General features: G+C 42.1%; 1 protein-coding gene and 1 pseudogene across 6 annotated transcripts in view; one reads left to right on the plus strand and one right to left on the minus strand.

The window, feature by feature from the left end:
* The window catches only part of PEAK1 (pseudopodium enriched atypical kinase 1), a 141,041-nt gene extending 118,387 nt beyond the window's left edge, over positions 1-22,654 (plus strand). For all 6 annotated transcript variants that reach the window (XM_006087920.3, XM_006087919.3, XM_023753159.1 and 3 more), the window contains exon 5: positions 15,697-22,654. In XM_006087920.3, coding sequence (XP_006087982.1) covers positions 15,697-16,860 — 1,164 coding nt within the window. In that variant the 3' untranslated portion in view covers positions 16,861-22,654. The remainder of the gene's footprint in view (positions 1-15,696) is intronic.
* On the minus strand, positions 6,507-6,725 carry LOC102426267 (annotated as a pseudogene).
* Positions 22,655-22,964: the final 310 nt, after the last annotated feature.

Here is a 22,964-nt window from a genome sequence, read left to right on the forward strand (position 1 = left end):
ACTGTTTCTGTCTGGATGTTTATTTTTTTATTTAATTTTTATTATTGACTTTATTGGGGTGACATTGGTTAATAAAATTATACAGGTTTCAGGTATACAATTTTATAATACATCACCAGTATATTGTACTGTGTGTTTACCACCCCAACTCAAGTCTCCTTCCATGTTTATTTTGTGTCCTGCTACTTGACTGAACTTATCAGTTCTAGTAGTTTTTTGGTGTACTTTTTAGGTTTCTCTATATCCAGTATCATGTCATTTGCAAATAATGATAGTTTTACCTCTTATTTTCCAATTTGGATGCCTTTTCTTTCTTGTCTGATTGCTGTGGCTAAGACTTCAAGTACTATGTTGAATAAGAGTGGTGAATCTCATTGTAGTGTTTTGATGTGCATTTCCTTGTTGATTAGTGATGTTGAGCATCTTTTCATCTGTTGGCCATCTGTATGTCTTCTTTGGAGAAATGTTTATTCATGTCCTTGGCCCATTTTATAAACCAAATTGTTTATTTTATGTCAATCTGTATGAGTTCTTTATATATTATAGATATCAACTTCTTATCTGACATATATCATTGGCAAATAACTTCTCCCATTCAATAGGATACTTTTTGGGTTTATTGTTTGTTTTTTTGCAGTGCAAAAGCTATTTAATTGATGAAATCACATTTGTTTGTTTTTGCTTTTGTTCTCTTTGCCCTAGTAGACATATAAAAAAAATATATTGCTAAGATCAATGTCAAAGAGTTTATTCAAAGAATTTATTGCTTATGTTTTCTTCTAGAATTTTATGATTTCAGGTCTTAAATTTAAGTCTTTGATTCATTTTGAGTTTATTTTTGTATATGGTGTAAGAAAGTAGTCTAGTTGCATTTTTGACATGCATATGTCCATTTTACCCAACACCATTTATTGAAGAATTGTATTTACCCCATCTACACTAATAAAAGAGAAACATGGTAATTAGCGTACGACCGCTACCCTTCCCATTGGCTAATCAGCATATCCTTATGCAAATTCACTGTCAGCCAAGATGGCGGCCGGCAGCCATGCACTGAAGCGAACAGGGAGGCTTGCTTGCTCCATGATGGTGGACTCCAGCGTTCCCCGCCTGACTTGCTGGCCTCTCAGCTGCAACTCTAAGCAACTATGTTGCAAATATAGAAGCTAAACAAAACCCCAGAAACCGGCTTTCAGTCAGCCGGGCTTCAGCCAGCCTGACCGCAACATTGTATCAAATACAGAAGGGAAACAAAAGCCAGAAACCTGCTTTCAGCAGCGAGGCCTCAGAGCTAAAGCCGGCCCAGAATACAAAAAAGAAAAGAAAAAAAGGAGCAGTTGGGAGCTTCAGTCACCCGCCAGCCGGAAAACGGCCCTCAGCCCCTCAGCCAGCCTGGCCAGGCACCCCAGTGGGGACCCCCACTCTAAGGGGGTGTGACCAGATGCAAACAGCCATCATCCCCTCATCCAGGCTGGCCAGGCACCCCAGTGGGGACCCCCACCCTGATCAAGGACACCCTTCAGGGCAAACCAGCCAGCCCCCACCCGTGCACCAGGCCTCTATCCTATATAGTAAAAAGGTAATATGCCTCCCAGCACCGGGATCAGCGGAGCCGCGAGGCCTCCTGGCACCGGGATCAGCGTGACAGGGGGCAGCGCCCAAACCCCCTGATCGCCCTCCGGCTCTGTGTGTGACAGGGGGCGGGGCCACAACCTCCCTATCTGCCCTGCTCTGTTTGTGACAGGGGAAGGCGCCCCAACCCCCTGATCAGCCCTGCTCTGTGCCTGATAGGGGGGAGCTCCCCAATCCCCTGATCGCCCTGCAGCTCTGTGTGTGACAGGGTAGAGCCATAACCTCCCCATTGGCCCTGCCCTGAGTGTGACAGGGTGCAGCGCCCCAACCCCCTGATCCGCACTGCTCTGTGTGTGACAGGGGGCGGTGCCCCAACTCCCCTATGGGCCCTACTCTGAGTGACAGGGGGGAGCTCCTCAACCCCCTATGGGCCCTACTCTGAGTGACAGGGGGGAGCTCCTCAACCCCCTGATGGGCCATGCTCTGTGCATGACAGGGGGGAGCTCCCCAACCCCCTTATCGACCCTGCTCTGTGTGTGACAGGGTACGGAGCCCCAACCCCCCTGATGGGCGCTGCTCTGTGTGTGACAGGGGGTGGCGCCACAACCTCCCCATCAACCCTGCCTTGAGTGTGACAGGGGGCGGTGCCCCAACCCCCCAATCGGCCCTACCCTGAGCGTGACTGAGGGTGGCATTGCAACCTCCCGATCTGCCCTGCTCTGTGCATGACAGGGGGCAGCGTCCCAACTCCCCAATCGGCCCTGCTCTGAGCCTGACCAGGGGCTGCACCTAGGGATTGGGCGTGCCCTCTGCTACCCGGGAGCAGGCCTAAGCCCGCAGGTCGTTATCTCCCGAGGGCTCCCAGACTGCAAGAGGGCACAGGCCGGGCTGGGGGACCTCCCTCCCCCGCCCCCCGAGTGCACAAATTTTTGTGCACCAGGCCTCTAGTTGTATATATTCTTGCTTCCTTTATCATAGAATAATTAATTATGTAGTCATGGGTTTATTACTGGGCTCTCTATTCTGTTCCATTGATTTATGTGTCTGCTTTTATGGCAGTACTATATTTTTTTGTTTGTTTGTTTTATATTATATCTTTATTGTTCAGATTATTACAGTTGTTCCTCTTTTTCCCCCCCATAGCTCCCCTCCACCCAGTTCCCACCCCACCATCTGCCCTTACCCCCCAAACTGTCCTCATCCATAGGTGTACAATTTTTGTCCAGTCTCTTCCCGCACTCCCACACCCCTTTCCCCCTGAGAATTGTCAGTCCACTCCCTTTCTATGCTCCTGATTCTATTATATTCACCAGTTTATTCTGTTCATCAGATTTTTTATTCACTTGATTTTTAGATTCACTTGTTGATAGATATGTATTTGTTGTTCATAATTTGTATCTTTACCTTTTTCTTCTTCTTCCTCTTCTTAAAGAATACCTTTCAGCATTTCATATAATACTGGTTTGGTGGTGATGAACTCCTTTAGCTTTTCCTTATCTGTGAAGCTCTTTATCTGACCTTCAATTCTGAATGATAGCTTTGCTGGGTAAAGTAATCTTGGTTGTAGGTTCTTGGTATTCATCACTTTGAATATTTCTTGCCACTCCCTTCTGGCCTGCAAAGTTTCTGTTGAGAAATCAGCTGACAGTCGTACGGGTATTCCCTTGTAGGTAACTGAGTTTCTTTCTCTTGCTGCTTTTAAGATTCTCTCTTTGTCTTTTGCTCTTGGCATTTTAATTCTGATGTGTCTTGGTGTGGTCCTCTTTGGATTCCTTTTGTTTGGGGTTCTCTGGGCTTCCTGGACTTGTAAGTCTATCTTTCACCAGGTAGAGGAAGTTTTCTGTCATTATTTATTCAAATATGTTTTCAATATCTTGCTCTCTCTCTTTTCCTTCTGGCACCCCCATAATTCGGATGTTGGTACGCTTGAAGTTGTCCCAAAGGCTTCTTACACTATCTTCATATTTTTGGATTCTTTTTTCTTTTTGCTTTTCCAGTTGGGTGTTTTTTGCTTCTTCGTATTTCAAATCTTTGACTTGATTCTTGCGATCCTCTAGTCTGATGTTGGATCTCTGTATATTATTCTTTATTTCAGTCAGTGTATGCTTAATTTCTAGTTGGTCCTTTTTCATATCCTCGAGGGTCTCACTAGATTTATCGAGGATCTCACTAAATTTATTGGCGGTTTCTAGAAAATTCTTGAAAAACCTTATAACCATGGTTTTAAACTCTGTATCCATTAGTTTGCTTTCCTCCATTTCTGTCATTTGTGACCTGTTTCTTTGTCTCTGCATTTTTTATGCTTCCCTGTGTTGATAGAGTGGCTTTCTGTGCTAGGTGTCCAGTGGCTCAGCCTCCCCAATTACCTGAGGTGGACACTCTTGGTGCACCCCTCTGTGGGCTGTGTGCACAGTCTTGTTGTAGTTAAGCCTTGATTGTTGTAGGTATCACTAGGAGGAATTGACCTCCAGGCCAATTGGTTGTGAGAGTCAGCTGTGTCTGCAGTGGGAGAACTTCTGTGCTGGAGACACCTTTTTGGGGCAAGACATGCTTCAGTGGGGCTTTGGTTCTTACTGAGTCTGCCCCTGAGTGTGTCCCTTATGGATCTGAGGAGTTGTAATCTGGATGGTCCCACTCTGACCACTGGGTACACTGTTTCTTGGATCTCTAAGGAGGTGCTAATTTAGCCTCTGCCTGAGGCTACCCAGGAGGAGCTATGGAGAGGTCTGCAGATTCCTCTTCTTTGTTTGGGGTTTGGAGGTGCCCAGATGAGGCCCAGCTGTGAAGCAGTGCAAGCTGCTGTGGGGCCTTGGGCCTTCTTTTGGATGTTCTGGGTCTCTCTGACACAGCTGAAGTTTGTTAGGTAATTTTAGATTGCAAAGGGCCAGGCCATTCATATGCAAAAGCCTCTGCGCACAGCTTGGGTGGGGCGGGGTCTCAGGGAATCAACAGGGTGGAGCAAACAGCTATGGCTGATCCTCAGCCCTGCCCTAAGAGGCCCCAGGTCTCAGTGTCCAGTGGTAATCGCTGCAAGCACCTCTGAGAGAAAGCCGCCCTCGAGTTCCACCCCATGCCAGACAGTCCAGTGTCTCCCCATATGAGTCTGGGTCCCCAGAGACTCGCCCGGAACTGGAGTTCAGAGCAGTCGGGAGCTTGTGCCTCCCTCCCGATCAAAAAAGACAACCACGTCCTCAGTTGCCAGCCCTTTCCGAGTGCGCCTCCGTACCTCTGCACTTTACTTCCGCACCTCCTCTGAGTCTCAGTGTGCTTTTCTCTTTCCTTCTAGTTGTAGAATTTCCACTCAGCCAGCCTTCCTGTGGTTCTAGGTGATATCCGTTTTGTCTTTTAGTTGTATTTTTGAAGTGGTTGTGCAAGGTAGCAATTTCAGGTGTTTACCTATGTCGCCATCTTGGTTTCTCGAAAGCTCATAAGTTTTATTTTGTTTTATTTTTCTATGTTAATCCTCACCTGAGGATATTTTTCCATTGATTTTTAGAGAGAGTGGAAGGGAGGGGGAGAGACATACAGAGAGAGAAACATCAATGTGAGAGAGATAACTGTTCAGTTGGTGGAATTTTCTATGTCAGAAGGTGGGGGTGTGTCTTTTTCCTTCTCTCCAGGCTTGCCCTATGGTGGGGCAAGATAGTGGTATTGGTCATTACCCCCAAGGGCCATTTGGATATTTATAACATCATTCGCAGGCCATGCAAAATTATCAACTTAAAAATTAGCTTGCTATATTTGGTCAAACATTTAATTAACTCACCCATAATGCCTTGGCAGGACCAGACCAACTGATTTCGCAGGCCGGGAGTTACCTACCCCTGGCATTAGAAGCAGGGTGAGTAGTTGGTAAAAATGATGGCTAAGTCTTATGAGTTCATTATATAACAAATGCTGCTATGTGGAAACACATGGGAAATTTGGATGAAATTACTTTCAGGAGATGATGAAAATCTCACATAAGCAGAAAGTGTAAATGTCTGGCTTATTTTTCCAACAGTTCTAAATTTAATGTAGTGCAGTCATCTTCTCTTCTTAATGTAGTCCAAGTCTCTGTTCTCAAGGCTTAGTGAAGATGTATACTTCCCTATAACAGCAGTGGGACTGCTTCCTCTCTTCCAATTAATGCCAAGAATCTTGTTAAAAGCCTGTAATAAGGTAGTGGTGAACTGTGAAGATCATTACCTTTTTTTGCATTTTGACTCCAGAGTCTCTCCTTATCTCATTTAGGTAGACGCTGAGAAAGCAAGATACTAAATGAAAAAGCATTAGCAGGAATTTGATTGGTAGGAATTTACAACTAGAGGGGAAATCATTTCCATTTTCATAATTCAATACAAATATGCCCAACATTGAAACTTCACAGAAAGCAGTTGATCAGCAGCCAACTATATATATACTGATAGCCATCCTAGATCAATGTCCACTTCATTTCAGGACTTAGTGCTTACAGAAGTATGTAAGGGTCTCAACTGGGGATTAGTTTAGAAAAGAGAGGTTTGGGGTACTCATGAAAACCTGGGATCAAAATGAATTGTCTAGTGAAAAAAGGGAGTCCTGCCCCAGCCCTTCGCCACCCTATTGTCTGTGTCCATGGATAATGCATATATACATATAAGAACTTGGTTTAATCTCTTCCCCACTCACCTTCCCTGTGAGAATTGTCAGTCTGTTCCATTTCCATGCCTCTCATGCTATTTTATTCACCAGTTTATTCTGTTCATTAGATCTCTTATTCATTTATTTTGATGTTTAGATTCAATGTTGATAGATATGTATTTATTACCATTTCATTGTTCATATTTTTTGAACTAAACAAAAAACAATCTTTATAATAGACACCTAAATACATTATGGTTTTTAAAATGAGATCATGTGTATATAGTTGTATTCATAAAGAGAAGTATACTCATCAAAAACTCTACAACAATAACAGCAAATCCAAATACAAAGATATTTTTCTGAATTCCATTTCATCAAGCATCAAAAACCACCAATCTTTTAGTCCTTTTCTTGTACATTATTCTGTATCCACATTCTCTACATCTGATTGGATCCCTGGATTTCATTTCATTTTCTGCCTGACATTCTCCACAGATATATATTATTGGCTGCTGCTTTGGGGATTGGACATCCTTCTGGGTGTCCATTGTTAATCCTTCACACCAACGCACTCCTCTCACTGCGATTCCAAACAGCTTGTTCATATATTTTATCTTTTTCTTCTTCCTCTTCTTAAAGAATACCCTTCAACATTTCATGTAATACTGGTTTGGTGGTGATGAACTCCTTTAGCTTTTTGCTGTCTGTGAAGCTCTTTATCTGACCTTCAATTCTAAATGATAGCTTTGCTGGTTAAGTAATCTTGGTTGTAGAGCCTTGCTATTCATCATTTTAGGTATTTCTTGCCACTCCCTTCTGGCCTGCAAAGTTTCTATTAAGAAATCAACTGACAGTCAGATGAGCACTCCCTTGTAGGCAACTAACTGCTTTTCGCTTGCTGTTTTTAAGATTCTCTCTTTGTCTTTACCCCTTGGCATTTTAATTATGATGTGTCTTGGTATGGTCCTCTTTGAGTTCCTCTTGTTTAGGACTCTCCGTACTTCCTGGACTTGTACTCTATTTCTTTTGCCAGGCAGGGGAAGTTTTCTGTCATTATTTCTTCAAATAGGTTTTCAATATCTTGCTCTCTCTCTTCTCCTTCTGGCACCCCCATAATGCGGATGTTGGTACACTTGAAGTTGTCCCAGAGCCTCCTTATACTATCTTCATATTTTTGGATTCTATTTTCCTTTTGCTCTTCTGATTGGGTGTTTTTTGCTTCCTCATATTTCAAATCATTGATTTGATTCTCGGAATCCTCTACTCTACTGTTGAATCTCTGTATATTATTCTTTATTTCAGTTGGTGTATGCTTAAGTTCTGACTAGTCCTTTTTCATGTCTTTGACATTCTCACTAAGATCCTTGAAAGTCTCATGAAGATTCTTGAGTAATCTTATGAACGTGTTTTTGAACTTTGTATCCAGTAGTCTGCTTTCTTCCATTTCTTTCATTTGTGACGTGTTTCTTTGTCTCCGCATTTTGGCTGCTTCCATGTGTTTGTTTCTATGTATTGGGTAGAGCTGCTATGTCTCCTTGAGTTGGTAGAGTAGCCTTGTGTAGTAGGTGTTCTATAGAGCACAGTGGCTTAGCATCCCCAGTCCCCAGAGCTGTACACTCTAGGTGTGCCCCTTTGTGGACTATGTGCACAGTCTTGTTGTAGTTGAGCCTTGATTGCTCTTGGTGTCACTGGGAGGAATTGACCTCCAGGCCAATTGGCTGTGAGGACCAGCTGTGAATACAGTGGGAGAGCTGCAGTGCAGGAGATACCCCTATGGAGCAGGACTTGCTTTAGTGGGTCTTTGGTGTTCACTGAGTCTGCCCTTTGAGTGTGTTGCTTATGGATGTGTAGAGTTGTAATCTGGTATGGTCTGACACTGTCCACTGGGTACACTGGCTCTTGGGTCTCTAGTGAGGTGCAAAGTCAACCACTGCCTGGAGCCACCCAGCAGGAGCTACAGAGAGATCTGCAGATTCCTTCTATTTATATCGGTGAAGCAAGGCAGGCTGATGCTAGTGCCGGGTCTTGTGGCTTTTATTAATAGGCTTGGCCCACCCTGACCCAGCTGCAGCTTGTTTGAGAGATTTTAGCAAAGTCTGAAGCCTGAGCAAGGACAGACCATTCATTGGCAAAAGCCGCTGCACACAGGTTGAGTGGGGCTTCAAATTGGATGGGACAGGGTCTCAGGGAATCACCGGTGGAGCAAACAGAAATGGCTGCCAGTCAGCTTTGTAACTGAGGATGTTCCAACACAGGAACAATGATTCCTGCAAGTACCTCTGTCTGAGAGAAAGCCACCCCTGAGTTACTTCTCTAATGCCAGACAATTCAGTTCCTCCTTGTATGTGTCTGGGTCCCCCAGAGACTCTCCCTGGTGCTGGAGCTCAGAGGAAGCATAAGTTCAGTTAATGTGCCAGCCCTTTAATAGGAACAGCTGGGTCACCAGTAGCCTCTGTATCACTGAACCCCAATCCCTGCTGGTTTTTATTGCTGTAGTTATGGGGATTTCTCAGCTCTGAGAGCCTGGGCTGGGGGTCTGGTGTGGGGCTGGGACCCCTTGCTCCTCATGGGGGGCCTCCGCTGAGATGATCTCCCTCCCAATTAAAAAAGCTGCAAACATGGGTGCTGGTCCAGTTCGTTTGGCGCCTCTGCCCCTCCTACCAGTCTCAGTGTGCTTTTTTCTTTACTTCTCTAGTTATAGGATTTCCATTCAGCCAGCTTTCAGGCAGTTCAGAATGATGGTTGTTCTGTAGTTTAGTTGTAAATTTGATGCGGTTGTGGGAGGATGTAAGTACAGGCGTTTACCTATGCTGCCAACTTGGTTCTCTCTGAGAGCCATTATTTTTAATAGTGCAGGTGAGAGGATATAGCTGGGAATTATAAATTTGATTCAAATTATTTAATTCCTACTCTGGGACCTGAGCTGGTTATTGTATTGCTCTGTGCCTCAGTTTCTTTAGTGTGAACATCCTGGTGTCATTCTGTCAGCCTGGATTATTGGCTCAGGAACACTCATGATTTTCTTTTGAGCTGAAAATGAGATTTCCTGCTGATAAAGTGGAAGTAGGCTGAAGGCATACTAGGCCAGCTGGGCCAATAATGAAAAAATAAAAGCCAATGTAAAATGTTATCAAAGAATCCTGTATTTTGTAATTATCCCTTTCTTTTGAGGGAAAAGAGAAAATTGGATTGATGAAGAGTAATGTTGTTTTATGTCGTTTTATGCAGCAAAATGACTTGATCAGCCTGGACTCAGTGGACAGATTACATTTTTCAGTTTTTACTCATTTGTGTAGTCAGGTTATGAATATTTATTACTCAGATTTTTCTGCGATCGCTTCCTCCCCATCGCCTTGCCAACTTCCATCTGTTTCATAAAAGCTGTTCTTATATTCCAGCTGCTCTGAGTAAATAAGCCCTGTGGTTACTCCAGATCACATGAAGCCTTTCTCAGTAATTTGTATAGACATACTCAGCATGTACTGTGTACCTTTCTCTGTGCTAGGCCCTAAATATACAAAAATCTGCTTTTAAGGCAGACAAAAAAAATTATGATAAGTAATAATAGAGACATGCATAAGATATAGAAGAAACACGGAAAGGAAGTTTAGGATATTAAGCACTTTCTCTCTTTGACAAAAGTGACACATGAGAAGGGCTTTGAAAGAATAGGTAGGAATCTCTTAGGCAGATTAACTATGAAGAGGGTCCCCAAACAGAGAAAACATTTGGAATGGGTAGGAGGGTGCTGACTGTAGGTAGTTCAATATGGCAAAAGTGGAAGAGAGGTGAGAAATAAGATTGGAAAGCGAGACCAGGCCAGGACCTTATGCTGTCAAGATAATGGGGAGTGACTAAAAAGTTTAAATATGTAAGCAATATCTTTTTTCTTTTTTTTCTTTTTTAAGGTGACTCTGGTGGCCATGTGGAAGGTTGTTGAGGGAATCACATAAGAGGCAGGGAGACCAATTGGAAATATTTTATAGTGTTCTAGGAAAGTGCTAATAGTAGCAATAGAGATGGAAGAAAGAATAATTTAAAAGTTATTTGGGAAGAAAATAAATAGAAATTGGTATTTATTTGGACGTAGGTAGTACAGATGGTGGAGAAATAGATGTTGGGACAGATAACAGCTTCATTCACCAAGAGAGGGGGTACTGGAAGAACAGGGGGTTTGGTGGGAAGAAGAGTTCAGGTTTGGTTATGTTTAATCTAAGGCATCTATGGGGAGAAGTCAAGTAGGCCATTGTACATATGAATTTAAATCCCAGACACAAGTTTGGGTTACACATGTAGATGTGGACATCAGCAGTATATCAAGCAAGCCATGATCTTGTCGAAGAGAGCCACCGAGAAAAAAGGACAGAGAGCACACCCCCTCCCAGCACCAGCATTTCAAGAAGCCTTTGGGAGGAAGAGTCAAATAAAGAATAGATAATACCACTCCATTCAGCGACTAGTTTATTCCATAGGCATGCATCCTCTTTTGCCAAATATCTACCTTTTCTCCCCACCTTCCTACTTTGTTGCCTTAAACTGGTTATCTATTCCACTTCTCAGTATTGAAAGAGTAATAAAATGTACTTCTTCTTTTCAGGTCCTAGGCTGAGCACTCTGAAAGGGTCAGTGGTATCCTATATGATAAAGAGGTAATATGCAAATTGATCATCATGCCCTCGCACAAGATGGCTGCCCCCATGTGGTCACAAGATGGCCACCCCCCATGTCATCACAAGATGGCTGACAGGGGAGGGCAGTTGGGGGCAATCGGGCTGGCAGAGGAACAGTTAGACGTCGATCAGGCTGGCAGGGTAGCGTTTAGGGGGTGATCAGGCTGGCAGGCAGAAGCAGTTAGGGGCAATCAGGCAGACAGGCCGGTGAGTGGTTGGGAGCCAGCAGTCTTGGGTTGTGAGAGGGATGTCTGACAGGGGTCGGGCCTAAACCGGCAGTCGGACATCCCCCAAGGGGTCCCTGATTGGAGAGGGTGCAGGCTTTGCTGCGGGATAAACCCCCCCCCCCCGCCCAGTGCATAAATTTCGTGCACTGGGCCTCTACTTCAATATACAACTCTTCTCCTTTCAGCTTCTTTAATGGGGCCTTATAATCAAAGCTGTGCAAATTAGCTAAATTGAGATTATTATTACAAACCTAAATGTTTTCTAATAATAAATTATCCTGAAAGGTAAATAGATCAGTTGCCATGAACAACACAGAAAATGAGCCCCTGTCCTGAAGTGAACGTATTAAATTAAACTTTTGGGGTTGTGTGTGAGGAATTATTGTTAAGCTCTGTTTTCCCACTAAGATTGGGCCGGTGTAAGTGTTATGTGCTTTGACCTGCATCTGAGAAGGTCTCAGTGGAGGGCAATTCTGGAAGCATGGTTTGTTTTTGTTTTTTGCCATTTTCCAACAGATGACTTATCAGTGGTTGAGGAATCCTTACCCTACTGTATTTGGCCTACAGATTGGAAGTTCTGAGGCACCGTCAGATACTTGTTTGAATGATCAGTTGATATTAATCACTATTTCTCCTTCCCCTTCTATGCCCTCACCCATCTTCATTAACTCAGACAAGCACTCAATTTCCCCTCAAGCCTCTGTTTTTGTGACAGTGTGTTATTCACTTTGGTAGGTGTGTAATGACCAGCTGGATGGCTATCCCTTTGATGTTCTTTGGGCACCCTTTGGAGAAATAATGTAGGAAGGTGTGCCCTGTGAGCAGGCAAGTGGGCAAGGATCATGTATCGAGGATGGGCACCTCTTCTCTCTGTGTTCTTCACACCAAGTGTTCCTTTTGCATGAATTTGGCATTGCCACCTTCTTAGAACCCAAAACTATTCCAGAAAGTGGACCTATGACATATTTTACAAGATTCAACTTTCACCAGCCTGGTTTTGTTCTCCCGCTGCCAGTTTACATGTACATAACTCCTGGTCTCAATATTGCATTTCCTTCTAGTATTGCTGTGGCTCAGGCTATAGTGGGGTTTTGTTTGTTTGTTTGTTTTCCCCTTTCATAAAATGTAGACAGTACAGAACCTGACAAAATTGATATCCTTTTAAATAAGTTTTCCCATACATAGTCAAAACAAAAATGAGATAATTTTGTCCCTTTTTAAAAAATATATAATTTTATTGATTTCAGAGAGGAAGGGAGGAGAAAGAAATAGAAACTTCAATGATGAGAGAAAATCATTGGTTGGCTGCCTCCTGCACACCCCACACTGGGGATTGAGCCCACAACCCAGGCATATGCCCTGACTGGGAATCGAACTGTGATCTCCTGGTCCATAGGTCGATGCTCAACCACTGAACCATGCTGGCCAGGCGATTTTTATCCCTTTTAAAAAGGGGAATCCTACATGAAGATATGAGACCATTCCAGTTCCAGTTTTGTTCCTATTTCAAAATTTGGGGGAGCCTAGGAGTTCTGTGGAAATCATTCTTCCTGAGGAGTGGAATCTTTCTTGAGATATCTCCAGTTTAAGGCAGTTACTCTTTGTAAGGAAGGACTGTGAATTCCTTTTAAGAAAGATAAATGAAAATTAGAGGCTAAGAAGTTACTGATACTTGGTAGAGAAAATGCTGGGTAAGAGAAGAAAGAAAAATAGAAGTCGTGTTCATTTGTTCTGGAAAGAGTGGCTTGATTTCTGAAATAACTTTTGGAACTAGAAATTTGAAGTCAGGTTATTTTGAGTTTTTTTAAAAATGAAAAGTCAAGTTATTAATATTTGAAAAATGGCTACCATGTGGTTCATAGAACAGTATAATACTCTTAACAGCATTGCAGAGACTCCATAATAAAGATTTGTGAGATCCACATCATATAACAAATTCTATTATGGAAATCTCTGTAAGTCTATGTTTTGCTTGTAACTGTTTTCATAGTTATGTGCCACTTAAAAGCCCTAGTATTTTGCTTCCCTCTTTCATACTCCCAGTCTTCTCCCTTTTTCCTTTTCCCTTAAAACTAGAGTGACCTATTATTCTGCAGTCTTTTTACTTATTGTAAGATGAAGAAGTGTCATCTCCTCAGTTTGGCCATTTAGACAGACCATTTTCCTTCCGAGCACCCAAAATGGCTGGGCAGTTTATCATTTCTTTTTCATAAATCACTTTGAACCTTTATCTCAAGTTAATCTGTGAAGCTAAACAAAAATTCTTGTTGTAGTATCCATGTTCTTATTTACTCACAAAGCTCTGGGGAATCTTACAAAAAAAATTTTTTGTGTGTAGATACAATTAGAATAGTAATCACAATTAAAATATCTTCTTTGTTTCTAATGCCAAACCAGAAGGTAGCAAGGTGTGTGTGTGTGTGTGTGTGTGTGTGTGTGTGTGTGTGTGTGTTTAGTGCAACTTGACATAGTGAAAACTACAGATTGGCCAAATAATTCTTTCTCTGCCTTAGGTTGGCCTGTCTTGGATCAGAACATACTACTGGTCTTAACTTGTTTGTCAGGGCTGACCCTAGCATGGAGGTGTTGAACTTTAGTTGCCCTCTACCAAACCAATGGTCAGAAAGCCTCACTGCTAGGACAAGTCACTTTCAGGACTCAAAAGAAGTATTCATTTTTCTGTCTTGCACGCTTTGTTTGCAAGCTGTTAATTGTTTTTGTCATTATCAATGTTACATTTGTGCAACTTTGAGATTTATAGCTATAGTATACATACTTGACTTCATTTCTTCTTGGCCACTATCCTATAAAGTAGGTTTCAGTATTCTTAATTTTGTCTCCTTTATTTGGGAGACTAGGACCCAGAGAAATTAAGTGAAATGCCCAAGATTACACAGCTAGTGGTGGGGCTAAATCCCAGGCCTCCTAAATCCTTGGTGAGTGTCCTTTCTATAATGTGACAGCTAGAGTTTGACTACTCAGTCTCAGGCAGCCAAACTCAGTATTATTTGATTGACTTTTCAAAGACTGAGGAGAGCAGGCAATGTGATATTGAGCAAATTATTACAACTGGAAATGGAGTTAATGGTGCTGTGTCCTGGATCCAACTCTACACAACTAAATGATGACTAGTATAGGATTTTTAAATAACTGGTGACACATAAACATGAAATCTTGTCAGTATAATGTAGAAAGAATTCATGTTGTGATCAATGAGCATATAAGAGTATATGTTATATTGCATGTGCTGAGACATTGAGAGCTTACTAAAATAATATTTTCTGCAAGATATATGTTTGAAGTTGAATTCAGCCTGGGGATAACTCTGTTTCAAGACCAGAAGTTTGTTTAAAGAGGAAATGCTTATTATACCCTCAAACTGATAGGCAGATGGTGGAAGACTTGAAGAAACTTGTTTTCAAAGAGAAAGAGAGAGAAAGAGAGATTTATATGGCAAGCTCAAGCCTCTAACTATAATCAATGTGTATAAATATAGTAAGTTAAAGAGGGATGCTCTTCTCCCCCTGATATTCCTTTGCTTTTGGCCTTTTTAAAAAATATGTGTTTGAATAGAAATCAGAGTATGCTCCTTCTCAGAACTGGGGACCCTCCTAAGAATATGTACATTTTTCTTTTTAAATAAAAATGACTAGAAAATCTTTATTTTTAATTTTGCTTTTTTTTTTCTGAAGTAGTACAATAAACAGTCATTGTAAACACTGCAAAGTGCCTATTGTTGGGGACTTTGATATCTGTGAAATATGGCAGTGCTCCTCTTGAGGAGAAAGAGCAGAAAATGTGTTCCTCAGTTAACAGGTTGCAGAGGAGCTGTCCTGACCAGGTTGCAGTAATCTATGAACCTAGTGTTGCAGACTGAGTTTTCCATTGTCAGCTTCTCCACCCCATATCATGAGGATAATCAATTTAGGGGGGGTGTATTTTTTGCTTTCTTAACCCTTTAAGACTAGAAATGCAATAGTTGATTTAGTATGTAGGACTTTATGCTAATGTTTTTGAACAAAAACTCTTCCTTAATTCATAACCACTTAATAAAATTCCTTTTGAAAGGACTTATTGCCTGAATATTATGCCTTAAATAAGGTATGTTAAGAGAAAACATGAAACTCAAAATCCTGCCATTGAAATGTTGGTTTTGTTCTGACTAGGTCAGGCCATTGATTCTCTCAAATCTTTATTTCTAACTTGCCAGTGATCATGAGTTCCTGAGTGGTAACCATCACATGACACTCCCCTGACTAATGGTAAATGAAAATGGGAGTCTAAGAAGTTACTTTTATACTTGGTAGAGAAAATACTGGGTAAGGGAAGAAGGTGCAAACTGATAGCACTGAGCTGCCCTTGCACTTTTTTTTTTTAAATTCTTAGATACTCAGCCTACTTTGAAGGGTTAGTGTGAGGAGTATAGATAATACACATAAAGTGCTAAGCATGTAGACAGTAGTTATTACTGTCATTCAGCACAGGACTACCCTTTCTGAAGACTTCACTGTAACACTTTATTCCTAACCAGTCACCTTCCCATTAATCCTCCTTTACACATCAAAAGCCTGGTTATGAAAGTGTGTGTATTTTAAATTGTATTATTTGCTTTCTTCTTTCAGATCTGTAAGAGCAAAGCTAAAGAATCTCAGCAGTATTATCACAGCTTGGCTGTTCGGCAGAGTCTGGCTGTCCATTTTAACATCCAGCAGGACTGTGGTCATTTCCTTGCTGAAGTCCCTAAGCGTCTGCTTCCCTGGGAAGATCCTGATGCCCCTGAAGAGGAAGAGAATGAAATACAAGAGAATGAAGAAGATATGAAAGGAGAAATTGATGGGAAAAGCCCAGAGTCGTGCTTTGAAACAGAGTCATCCCAGAAAGAAAGCCAGGGAGTCATTAGCAAAAAGCAGAGAAGTCACGTTGTAGTCATCACCAGAGAGGTTCCCTATCTCACCGTGGCTGATTTTGTGCAGGACTCTCTAATCCACCATGGGAAAAGCCCTGATTTGTATGAGAGGCAAGTGTGTCTGCTGCTCTTACAGCTGTGCTCCGGCCTTGAACACCTCAAACCCTACCACGTCACTCATTGCGATCTACGTCTGGAGAACCTGCTGCTTGTCCACTACCAGCTCGGGGGAACCACCCAAGGCCTTGGGCCTAAAGAACTCAATCCCACCTCATCTTGTCTCACGAGGCTTATAGTAAGCAACTTCTCTCAGGCCAAGCAGAAGAGCCACCTGGTGGATCCTGAGATTCTCCGTGACCAGTCTCGCCTTGCCCCAGAGATCATAACAGCCACCCAGTACAAAAAGTGTGATGAGTTCCAGACAGGGATCCTCATCTATGAGATGCTACACCTGCCCAACCCCTTTGATGAGAACCCAGAACTGAAGGAGAAGGAGTACACTCGAGCAGACCTGCCTCAAATCCCACTCCGCTCCCCTTATTCATGGGGCCTTCAGCAGCTGGCCAGCTGCCTCCTGAACCCCAACCCTTCTGAGCGTATCCTCATTTCAGATGCCAAAGGTGTCCTCCAGTGTCTGCTCTGGGGCCCCAGGGAAGATCTCTTCCAGACTTTCACCACTGCCTCCAGCCCAGTGCAGAGGAATGCCCTGCTCCAAAACTGGCTGGACATCAAGCGAACATTGCTGATGATCAAGTTTGCTGAAAAGTCCCTGGATAGGGTGGGTGGGATCAGCCTTGAGGACTGGTTATGTGCTCAATATTTGGCTTTTGCTACTCCTGACTCCCTCAGTTGTATTGTGAAAATCCTGCAACACCATTAATGTATCCTGGTTGTTGCTTTTACTTTATCTTCTCCTTCTTCAAGTCACCCACACACTTGCACATCCTAGTACTCACACGGAATTCAAGGAAAGAAGAGAGACAAACTGTTCATTCCTGTTCACAAACAAATGCATTTACTCAGAAGGTTATCACAGCTTCAAATCAAGTGATAAGCTGAGTCTGTCTTAACTTCACAGAAATTCAACTGCACATTCAGTTTACTTTCCTTTAGAACACTTTTCACTCTATTGTCCCACAAATACAGGTAAAAAATGAAAATGAACATTTTTAAGGGACAGCTCCTTTGGTATGAACTCAGTGAGTTATGTCCATTTGCTCCATAATTCTGAATTTTACCTGTCTTTTTAACATCAAGTATTTATTCTCTCTAGTAATCAATAGATTTGACCAATTCTTACCATCATCCACTAAGCTCTCACAGCAGACGTTTTTCCTCTGTTACCAGGCAGAACTACCATGCTTAGTGTCCACCCAATTTTGGCTCCTGGGACTATATTCTTCGTTCCAGTGGATAGTAGAAGGACAAGGAGAGAATCCATCCCTTGGATCATGGACCAGTTTTCATTTCTATTATCAATAAGAAGGTGTACTGCATGAAGGATGGCCCTAACAATTTCCCCTCTGCTGCTACTGCCTGATTCTCCTTCACCTCTACTCTGTCCCCACTTGCCATTGAAGTTTGGGTTTATTGGCCACCTGTGGCTTGTTACAGAGCTGACCCACAGTGGTGTCACCCATTCCTCATCAGAGTGGAGTGCAGTTTAGATCTTATAAAGAGCTGGCAATACAGAAGGAGATGATTTTTCTGCATGTGCAGTTCTCTAGGGACCGTTGGGGAACAGAGTTTAAAGTACTGTTCTTTGATTACTGTCAAAGTTGGCAGCCAGGGCTAGTGGTGCCCAGATTATAGCTTTTCCTGTCAAGCATTAATTGGCCAGCTTCCTACTATCAGTAGCCAGTATTAACTAGTCTACCAAATGCTATAGACAACTGCCCTGAATAAAACAGCTGTCAGTCCACCTACAAGACTTCCTTAAAGGGCATGGCACAGATGGCTATTGTAATTGCCAGAGGCAGGAGAAGGGAAGAAGGCCATGGACAAGACTGCTGCTGACCACCTCCTCAGGATACAGACCTTTTCTGGAGAGACTGCCTCCCAGTTGCCCTGGCACATTGCTCCTTATGATTCTGAAATGGCTCTGGAGCACAGATGACAGGGAATTTTGATTGCTGAGGTGGGTGGCTGAAAGCTGTTTACCGTATGTGAGGTCTGTGCTCCTTTCCTATGGATAAATGTGCAATTTTTCTATGTATTTTTTTAGCTGTGTATTACAGTGTTTATGTTGCAACTTTACATGAAGCAAAATCTATAGAAATCTTTCCCTTCTTCCCTTGACACATATTTGCGCTAAGAGACACCTTCCATGGGAGGGTGTGAGTGTGTTTATGCTTGTTTTATTCAAAACTATAAGTATCTGTTTATTTCAGTCTTGCAATCCCAGAAGTCACTCGGACAATGTGAGTGTCCATATACATGTGTGCCTATGTGTGTGCACATGCATGATAGAAGTAGAGAGGGGCCAGGCTTCTGGGAGAACAACCTGTGGCAGACTTGATAGACACGTTCTCTGCACCTAGTCAGTGAGGGAGCTTTTGGGACCCTCAACTACTAGTGTAGGGTTTCTTAAAGTCAGGACTGGCTGTGCAGTATTACTTAGATAGCACATTAGTGGCCTTTTGAAATTTCTGTTTTTAACATTTTTAGCAGCCTTTCATGTGATTCACCTATATCAAAGAGTATCAAGAACAGAAAAGATTGTATTTTCTTCTTCTTCTCTTTCTTCTTCTTTCTTCTTTCTTCTTTCTTCTTTCTTCTTTCTTCTTTCTTCTTTCTTCTAAGAGAATGGGACATGAGGCTCTATTTAACGGTTGTCCCTGTCCTCCTGCCAGCAGTACAGGACTCCCAAAGGAGAGAGCTGGGTGGCCCACAATGAGTATTGCCTCCTCTAGTCAGAGTGCAGAGCTCTGCCCCTAAAAGTGGCCACAGAGTGGGCATGCCACTGCAGGCCAGCAGTCCACTCTCTCTCAGTGTCCTGTGGCATGGCTGTGCTTTGCTTAACAGACTGGGGTTTGGTTCACTTTAGCATAGCCCATGTGCACATAACTCCTTGCCTAATTATACACTGAAGGAGCAGCATGCCGACCACTGACCATGTCAACCAGCACATTCCCTTCCCAGCCTCCCTCCCCGCAACCCCATTCCCTGATTATTTGCATATTGAGACACTTTCTCAGTGTCACTCTTGTGCCTTGCCCATGTAAATTTGAATGTTGACTATTTAATGAGGTTTCATATTTAATGATGAAAGGCTCCTAATCCCTCTATTTGTTCTCTCTTTTCTTTTTCTCTCTGTTTTGACTTGGATCCAATCTTCCTCATTTTAACTCTATAGTACAATAAGCATGGACACCCTCTACCATTATAATATAACACTGGTAAACCAAGCACCCCTTTATATCAGATATTTAGTACTGTTTTTATATTCAAATTTGTTAAGTATAAAAGATAAATGCCAACTACCATAGAAGGGCCTCAGGCTTCTCAGAGACAAGGGGCTACATTAATTTTTCTCTGAGTGATGGCAGAAGAATGTGAGGGAGAAAAGGGAAGGTGGTGTTACAGGTTAGAGCCAAATAGACTATGTAACTTATGTCTGGGCAAGAAATACTCAACATTGATCCCCAGAATATTTTTCCAAAATAATGTAATTCAGTTAATCTAATATCTCAAATATATGTTGTTTTTGCATTTCTATTTTAATTGTAATAGGGACTTTGAATTCATGAACCCAAAAAAACCCTATCCTCAGATACAGACAGACAGCATGTACACACACACACACACACACACACACACACACACTAGTATGAGTTTTGGACTGTAACTAGTATAGCACTTTAAGTTTTTTCAAGTACTTCAAGTCTTTAATAGTGATTGGAAATTTTCTTTCTTTTCTATTGAAGTCTGTACTATAGTTTCTTCCATTTATTTTGAGAGTTTAAACAATTAAGCTGCTATTGAAACTTTTCCTTAAGCCACATGAGCAAGAACAATCTCTCTGACACATTTGGGTGCTAGAGAAACAGGACAATGGCTGGAGTAGCCAAGACCAAAACTGAATGTATAACAGAGTGCCTCAGCCAAGTGATAACCTAGTCTAGGAAGGAAGAGAATCAGATGTTCCACAAAGAGGACTAGGACTACGAGTGATCTCCCATGCTAGTATTGAGAAGAGCCCCTTTGGTATATGCACAGTAATGCAATGCCCAGGCACTAGTTCATGAAGAGTGACAGCAGGATGGAAAAAGAGCAATTGTAATCTGTGGAATTGACAATAAAAGAATCATGAGCCCTGGCTGTTTTGTTCAGTGGTTACAACATCAGCCAAAGGGTCACGGGTTCGATTCCCAGTCAAGGACATGTACCCAGCCCCAGTAGGGGTGTGTGCAGGAGGCAGCCAGTCGATGTCTCTCTCTCCCCCTCCTTCCCTTCCACTCTCTCTAGAAATCAATGGAAAAAAATATCCTTGGGTGAGGATTTAAAAAAAAAAAAAAGCATCATGAATAGGTCCACCAACCCCTAGCTAAGTTAGAATTGGAAACCAGGAGCATGGCCTTGGGTTTCAAGTTTTGCCCTCTGAAGATGAACTGAGTGAGGTATAGAGGGGGGGCACAAACTCCCACACTACTGATGTTAGGGATCTAAAAGTAAAATAGATTTGTTAGGATTTTAAGAGTCTGAGTAGCTTTTCATTGTCAGATTTAAGTGGAGATCAGTTTTGTTTCCAAACTCAGAATAAGTTTGAGATTTAAACCTCTAGAAATATTCATGAAATATCTGGGAGTAAAGCTACCTAAAATTGTATTTCAAAGTTTTTAGTGTTATAGGATTCCCATCAAAGATCTTTGAGGCCTACTAAGTAGTAGGGTATAGAAGGGTTGCACTCATCTTCCCAAATTGGTATTAAGAATACTTTGGTGCTGGGAAGTAACCTGCAACTAGGATTTCCCCCTAGATTTTACCAGCAATGATCTGAAAAAAAATACAGGTTAGTCCTAGAAATTGGGATGGACTTATGATACTATACTACATTCCAAGTGATTCTAGATGTATAAATAAAGTATGAATATACTTGGAGAGGGAAGAGAGGAACTTGACTCCCTTGGCCAAGTCTGACATGTTTATATTCCCCTCACTAGTTGATAAGGATTGAAAATTCTGGTCCAGCCTAATGAGTGAACAGGATGGCTTCCCACAAAACTGGGTTATTAGATTTACCTCCTTGAAGCTCATATTCTCAAAGGCCAATAGTGCTGTTCCAAGACAAATTCAAGTGCTGCTCCTCCTGAAGTCTGCACAGAAATTCAGCTGTCCATGTTTATGGCAGCGCCAAAAATGGGGATTCCATAAATGTGCCATACAAGAAACAGAAGAGCTGCAGTGCAAGAGCCTAGATAGAAATTGTACCAAAGAAAATAGGCCTTTTTGTCCTGATGCTTCTAAAGTGATGAGGTTGAGTTACGACATGCCATGGAAGGAGAATTCACATACATTCAAGGTATTTGGCTAATAAAGCAATCCATCCTCAAAAAAGAATCTTTGTTTTTTACAAATCCATTTTGTGTATTAGGGGGCAAAAAGAGGGAGGAGATGATGAGGAGGAAAGCCTTGGGCAGACTATGAAGTTCCTTAGTATTTAAGGAGAAACTATTCCCTCTCCCCTTGTCATGACTGTGTTTGTTGCATGAACTTCAGCCTGGAAACATCATATCCATGTGATACTGAGCTGAGGATTTTTAAAAAGAGATATGGTAGTTTCAACAGGTTGGTTTAAAAAACACTTGAGAAATTTCTTAACATATAGTAGTTTTATAAACCTTCCTACAGAGGTGATTACCACTCATCATCACTGTCATCTAGTATTTTAAGTGCCCAGAATGTACAAGGTGCTATACAGCTGCTAAACACATCCTCTCTGCCGCTGTTTGAGATTAGAATACGTTTTTGCATCAACCACTGCCAGAAGCTTTCCCCACCTAGGTGGACTGCAGGGGCCTGCATTTCGACATCCATGTTTTCTTTAAGAAACTTTCAGGGAATCAAAAAAGATTGGAAATGTTTTAATCTAGCAGAAGTATAGAGTCATATATTTTGTTATGAATATTATTGTATTATGAACAAGTCACTTTGCCCTTATAGTGTGTGGAAAGTGTGTGTGTGTGTCTGTACCCATGATAACTTGAATGCTGAACGAGCCCTAGGCATTAGGTTAGCATTTTTAAAAGATATACCACACTGCTTCAGAAAACTTACTCCAGATACTACTCATTTATCCCTTCCCTTACCAAGTTTAAAGAGTGTTGTGTGTGGACACACTGGTTTGGGATTTTCTGTTGATATGCATGGCATTTGTGTGCTAAATCAGGGCAGAAGCAAGATGTCATCTTTCACAGTGATTTGAATCATGACAGTCTGCATTCCAATCTTTTTCATTCCCCATTGCTCTGCCCACACTTTATATTTGAAAATGTTGTTTCTATTGCTCTTTCCTGAAGCCTCGCCTTTCTACTTAGAGTTGTATAAATCTACCAATGAAAGCTCCCCTCTGTGACCAGGTGGTGCTGCCCTTTGGTTTGCTGTGGTACTTGGCTGTGTTCTCTGTGACATCATTGTTACTCTGTAAATAAATTCGTTTTAAAATATGCTAAAAACCAGAGTAGCACATCCTTTCAGTGCTTCTCCCATTCTGACATGTTGGGAAGGATTTGGTTGTGGACATGGTTATGTCTTAACCCCTAGGATGCATGCCCTCTTGTATTATATAATCGATGCTAATCTGGACCATATTTTTTGTTCATTTCCTCCCTAATCTGAGAAAACTAGTCCTGGAAGAAAAAGTGAAAGCCTTTTACTTTCCCTAGAGCTCAGAAGGCTGCAGCTTTGCTACGTGAGATTGCTCCCTGGTGGCCAGTCACAGTACAGCCTTCCTAGGTTTGTACTATGTGTTTCAAGGCTTGGTTA

This window comes from Myotis lucifugus, unplaced genomic scaffold (assembly GCF_000147115.1).
Source record: "Myotis lucifugus unplaced genomic scaffold, Myoluc2.0 scaffold_41, whole genome shotgun sequence".
Classification (NCBI taxonomy): domain Eukaryota; kingdom Metazoa; phylum Chordata; class Mammalia; order Chiroptera; family Vespertilionidae; genus Myotis; species Myotis lucifugus.